Raw genomic sequence first — 9,817 nt, 5'->3', positions numbered from 1 at the left:
GGCCGTCTGGAGACGCCCAGGCGCTGGTGAGTGGCGGCGCGTCCGCGGCGCGCACTCTTCCCGGGCCGCCGAGCAGGGATCGGCGCGCCCCGAACTGCTCCCGCGCTCGGAAAAGTAGTCTGCGCGGGCAGCAGCCGCCCCCGGCGCCGGTCGGCAGGTGGAGACTCGGAAGAAGCAGACACAGGGGCCCAAGGCGCCGCGAGAGGGGCCAGGGGCCCGCGTTCCTCCAGCCCGCCGCCCCCGAACCCTCGCGCCTACACCCTGGCTATGGAGCCCCGAGCCGCGCGCGCGCGCGGGAGAGGGGGGGGGGGAGAGAGATAGCGAGACAGGGAGGGGGGTGAGAGAGAGAGAGAACCGATTATCCAGTACCTCGCCCCCTCTCTCTGCCACTCTCAGAGAAGCGCCGAGAGGGCGAGAGAAGGGCAGGGGGGGCCCTAGGCAGGCCTCGAAATCCGAGGGCTCTGGGCTTTGCCCAGCTCAACTCGCTCTGCGCGGAATTCGCCAGCGGAGCCCCGGAGTTAGCGCGCGGCCGGGGCGGGGCGGGGCGGGGCGGGCGGCGAGGGCGGGGTGTGGGGGGCGGGGGAGGGCGGGGGCGCGCGGAGGTAACCCCCGGCTCGCGCTGCCATTGCCCGGCTCCTTGTCACTCAGCCCGCGCAGGGCCCCCGATTGGCGGCCTTGCCCCATTACGCACTCGCCTCGCGTTCACATACCCGGGGAGGGCAGTAGAAAGGTGATCAATCTTCATCAGGCTACATTTCCAATCACCTAAACAACAGAGCAAGACAAGCCACTCCGACAAGGTAAATCGCTTGATTTATTTAGTTTGCCAAATGACTCCGCAGGACTTCCCCGGTCGGTCCTCACCGCCTCCGCTTAGCACGGGGAGTGCAGCGGCAGCCGCGGGCCGCCCCCAACTCTGCCCCTGGCATCCCCCTCCTCCCCCTCGGCGGCCCCTCCGCATGGTCCCCGGCTGGGCACTGTCCGGTCCTGGAAGCGTGTGGGGCTTTTGCAAACAAAAGTGTTTATGCAATAAAGTGAAACCTGGAGGGACACGCACAAAGCTACGGGAAAAGGAGAGGGAGAGAGAGAGAGAGAGAGAGAAGGAAGTTGGGGGAAAGAAAGAATCCCGGGGTCTTGGGCCGGCCGCAGGAGTGATCCCTGCGCCCCTCTGTTTTGCAGGTTGGCTGCCCGCAGGGGCACAGAGAGGGCGTGAGGTAGATGGTGAGCCGCCCCGGCAGCTGAGGGCAGGTAAGGAAAAGGCAGTGGGGCCGCGCGGGACTCCGGGATCGCGTTAGTTACTTTGGCCTCCCCCCCACCCCTCCTCAAACCGACCCTCGCTGCTTCCCAGGTCCTCGCCAGGTGGGCGGGGCTGGGGGGTGACCCCACTCCTTTCCCGAGTGCGGCGGGGACCCCAGATCGTTAGTGCGGCCGGGCGCCCCCTTCCCCCCCCCCCCCGCCTCCTCCGAAGTAACCGAGCTGGGGTGCTAAGTTTGGAGAAAGTCTGAAAACTCACCGTGCACCCTCGCAGAACGGTGGTGCCCTAAGAGCTGTTTTCCTTTGGCTTAAGAGCCAGCCCCGGATGGTTTCCTTTTCGCCCCTTTCTCCACAAGCTGGGCCCAAGCCCGTGAGTCCCAGAGGACGGGGGTGGGGGGTGGGGGGGGTTGGGATGGGGAGCTTCTTTAGCCCAGGCTTCTCTCCCCGAATTTCCTAGCCTGGGTTCCCGGCCTGCTTTGCAGGATCCCCCGCGAAACGGGTAGAAAGAGAAGGCCTTCCACGGCCCCAGCCCTACACCCCAGCACCCCCTTCTTTACCCCCTGAGAGGAGCGCCACGGGTTGAGAGCAGCTGCAGAAGCCGAGCCTCGACCTCCCAGCTCTGTTCGGAGCCAGCTTTACCGCTTGAGGCCTAGTTCTGTCGTTTGGGTCGGGTCCTGAGGCCTCGGGCTCAGGTAGTAGAATGGCAGGGAACGCACACGACCTGCTGTGCCCAGGCTTCCCCCAATCCCCGAGAGCCTTTGACGCTTTGGCCGGGTCATCCTTGCTCTTCTGAAGAGACTTGGTAAGGCACGGCCAGACTTGGTTACAAGAAGGCTCCCTCTGCGCCGCGAAGAAGGGCGGTGGGCCGCATCTGTGCACCTCTGACCTCGGGCGGCGGCTTCTTAGAACTGCCACTTCTACACCGGCCCCTTCGGCGCTCTCTGTCCACCTGCGAGGGGCCTGGGCCCGTAACCGCGGTTGGGGCACCGGGGGGACTGTGGGTGAGCCTTCCTTTAGTAGTGATTGACACAGGGCGGGCAGCTGCAATGGTGATTGCGGGGGCACTGGCAACAGCGCAGGCCTGGAGATCTTTGAAAGAGCGAGGTATCCTACGTGGGCATTGTATCCCCAAGAGCCTTAGGTAAAGCTAGCCAGCCTTCCGGTCTCACCTTGGCCTGCTGTAGTACCTACCTTTTTTGCCCTCCTCTTAATAAACATTTGAAACGAAATGAAACAACCCTTCCTGGGTGGCACGGCGAGAGAATATTTGCTTGAACAATACGAAGCTCGAACTCAAAATGTTGTCTGTCCTTGGGATCTTGCACCCTTGCAGGTTCAGGCTCTAACCTTCCCAGCCAGGTCGCTTTTTTTTTTTCTTCCTCTAACCACTCCTCAGTCTTGTCTACACCCTTGGCCCAAACCAAGCTGGAAAAGAGGCCAGGACATCCAGAAAGAAGTTTACTTTTTAAAGAAGCCAAGCGTGATCGCTCAGCCAAGGCCTTGAGAGGGACTGACTGCCTTGGGCGGTTGCACAGCCTGCCTATCCTGACCAACCTGGACGCTGAAGGAGTGGCTGGAAGCTGAGTGTTGGTTTTGATGTGTCTCTTGTTTCCCTTAGGCCAGGCCCCCAGAAGAAACCACTTCGAGGTGGGAGCTCTGAGCTGCTCCTAGCCCTAGGCCCCCTGGATCCGTCTGGGCACCTCCATCCAGCTGTTAGCATGATGTCTTACCTCAAACAACCTCCATATGGAATGAATGGACTGGGCCTAGCCGGGCCTGCCATGGATCTCCTACACCCCTCTGTGGGCTATCCGGGTGAGCAGTGGCCCTTTGACCATACACTTTAGTCTCTGAAAATGTTTGAGTTCCCAGACTCTCAAGTTTGAACCTGTGTTGTCTCTGAACGGGATAGGGGAGACCCGCTGCAGGCCCCAGAGTTAGAGCCGCAGGCCCTTGTGGTGGCCAGGACTTTGAAAGGCCCCAGCGCACATAGAGAGCTAGCAGTATTGGCAACCTGTCTCCTATTGTGGGCTCCTCCATGTAGAGTGTTTACCCCAGATTCGTTTCTTATGCGCCGCTATTGTTTTGTGGGTCTATTTCTCTCTGCCCTCCATCCTCAAATGAGGAATCTGGTCACCCCTAGACCGTGACATTAAAAGCAAAAGTTCCCTTATTGGACTTGTTGGGTTGAACAGGAGAAGGTCGAGGGTGGTGGCTGCCTTTTCTAATCAAACTGTCCCTTACAACCAGTGACCTGCACCAACTTTTGTGCTGGCATGGAGGACTGCTTCAACTGAGTCTTGTGTTTTTTCTCTGGCTCCTACTCTTTTACCCTCTTTTATTTGCCCTGAAAGTGTTGGGTTGTTTTTTTTAGGTGGTGTTTTCTGCACCCCTCTTGTCCCCAGCTAGGGAGTTGGTGGCTATGTAGGGAAATGTGAAGGAAGGGAAGTTGTGTGGCTTTTCTTCCTTTTAAACCTCAGAGCGGCGGGGAGGGAGCTAGCTCTCCTGTCTTGGAGTGGAATAGTGGCACTTTCTCCCACCTGTGGCCTTCAGGCTGGTCCTTCAAGGCAGATTCTTTTGCTCGGGGAACTAGGCCTTTGATTACAGTGGCCACGTTCTAGGCCTGTAGAAAGGGGGCCTGCCCAGGGCTGCTCGCGTCAGTCCACGTGGCCACCGCTGACCGGAGGCGCCTCTGCCTGTCCCCGCAGCCACCCCGCGCAAGCAGCGGCGGGAGCGCACCACCTTCACGCGCTCACAGCTGGACGTGCTCGAGGCGCTTTTCGCGAAGACTCGCTACCCTGACATCTTTATGCGTGAGGAGGTGGCCCTCAAGATCAACCTGCCCGAGTCCAGAGTCCAGGTGCGCGCTCCTGGTGGGAGGGCTGCCAAGAGCCAGGGCCAGACGGGAAGGGTCGTGGGAGGGTGGTCTGGGGGTGGGGGGCAGAAGTATAGGCTGGGCAAGCCCCTCACGGACTCCCCCTAGCGCTGGGCGTCAGCCAGAGGGGGAACAAAGTTGAACGATTTGGATTCAGTCCTTGGCCCTCCTTCAAGTGTGCCGAGTGGTTGTAAGGATTTCGGGAGGACAGGTAGGCTCCTAAAGTCACAGGCTCCTGCGTGCGTCCCCCACGTGGCCGCGCTTCTCCGGCAGCCCCAGGACTCAGTGTGTCTGGTGAGGCCTGAATTGGGTCTGCGCCCTTCCCCGCGGCGTGTCCCGCCTCGCCCGCCGGCAGTCCCGGGGCAGAGCTCAGCTGGAGCCTGGTGCTCCGCCCGGGAGTGTGTCCCGGGAGTGGCGGCAGCCTGAGCACACACTTCCTTTGCCCGGAGCAGTTGCCGAGTGTAAAACCTGGCTGCCGGCTGTGCTATTTCTATTTTTGAGATGAAAGCGCTCCGAAAATACAGTTTGGATTAGAACTCAGAACTCTCTGAAAGGGTCTTTTGTCTCGCCCTCTTTCCCTAGAGGCTGGAAAAAGGACCAAGAATGAAATGCTGGGTATTCCAAGAGGAGTGGGCACTTTATGACTGGCTATTCTATTTGGTTCCCTACCTAAATACTCCAAACAAACCAACAACGAAATATCACCCAGGCTTCCTTCCCAAGAAGCCCCGGTACTGGAATAGTGCCTCGGTTTCCCCTCCAGCCTCGCTTCTTCTCCCACCTAAACCTTCCCCCTGCCCCGGCTCCCATAAGGGAGTGCCACCCGCCGGGCCCCAGACTTGGTGACTGCCCCGCACTCCTGCGCTCTATCCACGCAGAGAAAACGGGGCTCTCCAAACACGAGGGGCTGTGGAGGGGCAGCCATCAGCGGCAGTTTGGGGACCGTTGAACTTGTTGGCCGGACGGGCGCGAAAGTCCCCCGGCGGGGCAGAGTCTCCGGAGCTGGGGATGGGGAGGTGCGCCGCGCGGCGGGGCAGCCAGCGGAGGATGGGGGAGGGAGCAGGGTCTGGCGGGCCCGGGCCGCGGAGGGGCGGGGGGGGTGGGGAGAGGACGGGACGCGGGATCCGGGGCGGGGTGCTGGGGCCGAGGGTGGGGGGGGGGGCGGAGGAGTCTAACCCCGCCACTCGCCCACCCTCAACCCACTCTCCCGCCCCCCCCCCCCCGGGCCGGCTTGCAGGTCTGGTTCAAGAACCGCCGCGCCAAGTGCCGCCAGCAGCAGCAAAGCGGGAACGGAACCAAGAGCCGCCCGGTGAAGAAGAAGTCCTCCCCGGTGCGCGAGAGCTCGGGCTCCGAGAGCAGCGGCCAGTTCACGCCGCCCGCCGTGTCCAGCTCGGCCTCCTCGTCCAGCTCGGCGTCCAGCGCCTCCGCCAACCCGGCGGCGGCCGCAGCCGCGGGCCTGGGCGGGAACCCGGCGGTGGCGGCCGCGTCGTCTCTGAGCACGCCGGCGGCTTCGTCCATCTGGAGCCCGGCCTCCATCTCGCCTGGCTCGGCGCCGGCGTCCGTGTCCGTGCCGGAGCCGCTGGCCGCGCCGAGCAACGCCTCCTGCATGCAGCGCTCGGTGGCCGCCGGGGCGGCCACGGCCGCCGCCTCCTACCCCATGTCCTACGGCCAGGGCGGCAGCTACGGCCAGGGCTACCCCGCGCCCTCCTCGTCCTACTTCGGCGGCGTGGACTGCAGCTCTTACCTGGCGCCCATGCACTCGCACCACCACCCGCACCAGCTCAGCCCCATGGCGCCCTCCTCCATGGCCGGCCACCACCACCACCACCCGCACGCGCACCACCCGTTGAGCCAGTCTTCAGGCCACCACCACCACCATCACCATCACCACCACCACCAAGGTTACGGGGGCTCGGGGCTCGCCTTCAACTCTGCCGACTGCTTGGATTACAAGGAGCCTGGCGCTGCCGCTGCTTCCTCCGCCTGGAAACTCAACTTCAACTCGCCCGACTGTCTGGACTATAAGGACCAAGCGTCATGGCGGTTCCAGGTCTTGTGAGGCCCTGGGAGTGAGAGGAAGAGGAGAAGAAACGCAACTACCTGCGCCCTCTGTGGTCCCCGTCCTGTTGCTGCTGCACCGCCCGCCTTTGCCTCGGCTTCTCCAAAACTGAAGTTTTCACCGCCTCGGAACATGATGCCCATTGCCCGCACCGCCGCTCCCATCTTTGTGCCACCTGTTTTGTTTTGGTTTTTTGGGGGGGGGATGCAAACCTGCCCGCCCCTTGGATGGGGGGAGGGGGCGGTGATCGCTTTGGCCCATGTTCTTTTACTGGATAGCTGTGTGCTGTCCCAACCCCTACGGAAATCCTGACACCCTACCCCCCCACCAGCCCCTTCCAGTCGTTCTGGACAGCTAACGATGCACTTGCAGCCTTCCAGGCTCTTCCTTTCGACCCTCTGTTTGAGCTCAATACTTTAATTTATTCTTTCTGGACCCTGGAGTCTCGAACCGGCGCCTATCTACGCCTTGGCGTGCGCCCACAACAGTGCTCCGAATCCAAACGACCACTTAAAAGTGTTTCTGGCCCCCACGGACTGTCATCTCTTCAGCTGCCTCCACCCCGCTCCCCGCCTGCATGCCAGCGCTCCCCGGGCGTTTCCTCCTCCCCAGTGGGGTGCGCTGGGCACCGCGGGCAGGATCGCTACCCGGTCCCCCCCCCCCCCCCCCCCATCGCACAGCCTTGCCCCGCGCCCTGCGCTGGACTGGTTGAAGCTTCCGCCTCGCCTCGGCGGGAATGCTGTACATAGTCAGGTCCGTTCCAGGGACCACTTAAACTTTTTAGTTGCTGTTGGTTGAACTGAGCATTATTCACGTCTTAGCGCCCAAGAAACTTTAAGATATATACAGCACATTATATATATACATATATATATATATAAAACAAGAGCAAAAGCTATTTTCCCTTTGTCCCTTTCCCCCCCAATCGATGGCGCTTTTTATTTTTCTGTTGCTACAAAGCTGTCCGGCCCTCTTCACATCTCCCTCTGTGTATTTATTAAGGAGAACCGCTTGGTTCCAGGAAGCTGGGCGCCGAGGATCAGGAGTGTGGAGGAAACAGCCATATTAGGGTACGGGGGGGGGGGGTACTGGGCTGGGGCATGAGGCTGAGTCCTCTCACCCCTCCCAAGTGCCGGGGCTCGATTCCAGCATAGACACCCCAGACCAAAAGGCACAAACAAAAACCAAAAGACGAGATTTCAGCATTGTGGAAATAACAGACCCAGGCCCCAAGCCCCCTTCCCTCTCCTCCGTCGGCTTCTCTTCCATCATCCTTGTTTTGTCTAGTGAGTTCCCCGTGCGCCTTCGTTCTCCCAAATCTGCGGAGAGCCCTGCACGCCAGTATATCAATTTTGGTTTCGGCCGCTTCGTCCAGTAGGTGGGAAAGTAATTTGTAAATTTGATTTGTCCGATGTGAAGATCTCAAATTACTTGTTGAAATGTAAGGCAGTCCCCTTCTCTCCTCTTTATCTACATTATTGCCCCCCCCCCGAAAATAAATGCAAATTAATGAACGGCTTGTCAGTGTTACTCTTCTGATTCCAGCCCCAGGTCCTGGTCTTGGGGGTGTAAAGGCAAAGAACACTGCGCTAATAACCCGCGTGAATCTGGAGGCCAAAGAATGGGGTGGGAGGACGAACCCCTCCAGAAACGTTCGTTTAGGGAGTGTCTCCTCCCACCCCTGCGTCAGCCTGGCTTCCCCCCCCCCATCTCCCCACCCCCAAGGTTTTGACCCCGAATTTCCCTCACCATCCAGGACAGAGACAGGTGTCAGGACTCAATTCCTTTCTCTTCAGAGGCAGGAGCCTGGCACTGATTTCTTCACCCTAATTGCCTGCACCAGCAAGCAGAGGGGGAGGGGAAGAGGGTCGGGAGGCGGGAAAGGAGAGCTCGGTCGTGCGCTCCGAGCTGAGCCAAAAAGGAAAACAAAAACGACCCCCCCCAAAAAAAACCCCAAAACAAAACAAAACAAAACCCCGATCTGTGTCCTGCATGTTGGCACAGACAGCCTTCCTTTCAGCTGAGCTGTCCCGAGCGGCTTCCCGGTGGCTGGGGACCCGCGAGATGATGGGGACCACGTGCTGATGGCCCTCCAACCCCCCGGCCCGCGCCAGCAGGAGCCAAAACACCTCTGTTTGTATGGTAAAGTTTCTTTAAAACATACAAACAGAACCACTGGGAAAGCTGAGAGGACGCGGTGTCTGTCTTTCTTTCTTTTTAAACTTTGGCAGGGGAAGAAGAGGCCCAGGATTGCAGTTGGGACTGGGGAAGGAGGGGGCTCCACCTGTCTCTGAGGGCAGATGGAGATGGGGGGGGGCTTCCCCCAGAAAGTCTAGAGCCGCACACCGTCCAGCCTCGGTTGTGGCCTGGAAGCTTGGGGCTTGTAAGGCCGAGAAGCTGCTCGATCTTGTCTCAGGCAGGAAGGAAATGAAGAGAGAACGAAAAGTTTGCTGCGAAGTGACCAACACCCCCTATTCTTCCGACTCCACGTGAGACCCGAGCCGCAGAGTAGAGCGGGGATCGGAGAGCGACCCCTCCCGCAGGGTCCCGCACCCGCGAGGTCACAGGGTTGCGGGCCCCGGGCAGTTGAAAAGCTTCAGCCGCGTCCTCCATCGGGATCTGGTGGGCCTGGCTCGGGCCCACCTTTTCCTCACCGACCCGCCCGGCCTCCGCCCGGAGGCCCGCAGGAGGGCGCAGCGCCCCCCGCCCCCCGCCTCGCTCCGCGTGCCCTGCGGCGCCGCCCCTGGCACGCGGGGCTGCAGGCCGGACCCGCCGCGCGAGCGCGCGGGCTCCTCTGAGGCGCCGCCTCCCGGGCCACGCCAGGCCGAGCTGTCCCGGGCTCTGTGGCCCCTGGGCTGCGGGGTCCGCACGTGTCGGGGAGGCCCGGGCGAGGAGGCTCCCAACTCGGCCCCGGCCTCCCGGGCTCTCCCGTTTTTCCCCTACCCGGCAGCTCGAGGCCCTGGTGCCAGGCGGCCTCGGCCTGCCCCTGAGGTGTTTGCCGGCCGGCCCGGCGTCCCCGGGCTGCCGGGTGCGGCGAAGCCAGGACACCCGCGTGGCCTCCGGAACAAGGCACCCGAACCCCCCCGGGCCTCGGTTTCGTTGCCATTGTGAGTTGGCCCCTGGCAGCCTGGGATGTTCCAGAACTTCAACTTGGTCTGGAGACAGCAGGTGAGAAGGTCACACTCGAGCCTTCCCTCCCCGCCCCCACCCCCAGTCTTGGCTTGGCCACCGAGCGGCGTCTAGAAGCTTCGGCACCCCCGGTACTCTCTTGCGGGAGGGGTGGTGAGGCGCGCCGAGGCCCCACCGCAGTTCCCGCCCGCGGCACGAGGCTTCGAGAAGAGCCACGTGCTTCTCCCCGGGCCTCCGGGCTGGCGCCGAGGCCCAGGCGCCCTGCGTGGAAGCCGGGAGCCGGAAGGCGCGGGGCTGCGGGGCGCGGGGCGGGCCGGAGCCAGGCAGGTCCCTCCCGCCACCTGTTGCCCCGCAGGTGCGGGAGCTCCGTCCCCAGGCCGCCCTTCTCCAGAGGGAGGGTGGGAGGGAGGGAAGGACGGACGGACGCTGTCCTCCCCGAGTTTCCGCGGGGCGCACATGCCATCGAAACCCCTAGAAGTCGACAAGTCGAGCAGATCCAG

The 9,817-nt window shown here is 62.0% G+C and overlaps 1 protein-coding gene across 3 annotated transcripts; it reads left to right on the top strand.

Annotated features, from left to right (window-relative positions):
• Nucleotides 1-696: 696 nt before the first annotated feature.
• On the top strand, nucleotides 697-6,480 carry Otx1 (orthodenticle homeobox 1). Of its 3 annotated transcripts, none has more exons than XM_042691257.1 (5): nucleotides 697-800; nucleotides 1,180-1,248; nucleotides 2,873-3,069; nucleotides 3,963-4,114; nucleotides 5,367-6,480. In XM_042691257.1, the coding sequence occupies exons 3-5, from the start codon at nucleotides 2,973-2,975 to the stop codon at nucleotides 6,186-6,188; spliced, it is 1,071 nt and encodes a 356-aa protein (XP_042547191.1). In that variant the 5' UTR covers nucleotides 697-800; nucleotides 1,180-1,248; nucleotides 2,873-2,972; the 3' UTR covers nucleotides 6,189-6,480. The 3 variants fall into 3 exon arrangements, with proteins under 3 accessions (XP_042547191.1, XP_042547193.1, XP_042547192.1); XM_042691259.1 differs by lacking the exons at nucleotides 697-800; nucleotides 1,180-1,248 and having other exon boundaries at nucleotides 2,973-3,069; nucleotides 5,367-5,542; nucleotides 5,627-5,692; nucleotides 5,723-6,188; XM_042691258.1 differs by lacking the exons at nucleotides 697-800; nucleotides 1,180-1,248 and having other exon boundaries at nucleotides 2,973-3,084; nucleotides 3,951-4,114; nucleotides 5,367-5,542; nucleotides 5,627-5,692; nucleotides 5,723-6,188.
• The last annotated feature ends 3,337 nt before the right edge of the window (nucleotides 6,481-9,817 follow it).

Source organism: Dipodomys spectabilis, unplaced genomic scaffold (genome assembly GCF_019054845.1).
Source record: "Dipodomys spectabilis isolate Male_0828 unplaced genomic scaffold, ASM1905484v1 ptg000141l, whole genome shotgun sequence".
Classification (NCBI taxonomy): domain Eukaryota; kingdom Metazoa; phylum Chordata; class Mammalia; order Rodentia; family Heteromyidae; genus Dipodomys; species Dipodomys spectabilis.
Note: the sequence above shows the minus strand (reverse complement) of the source record. Positions and strands in the feature narration are given on the sequence as shown.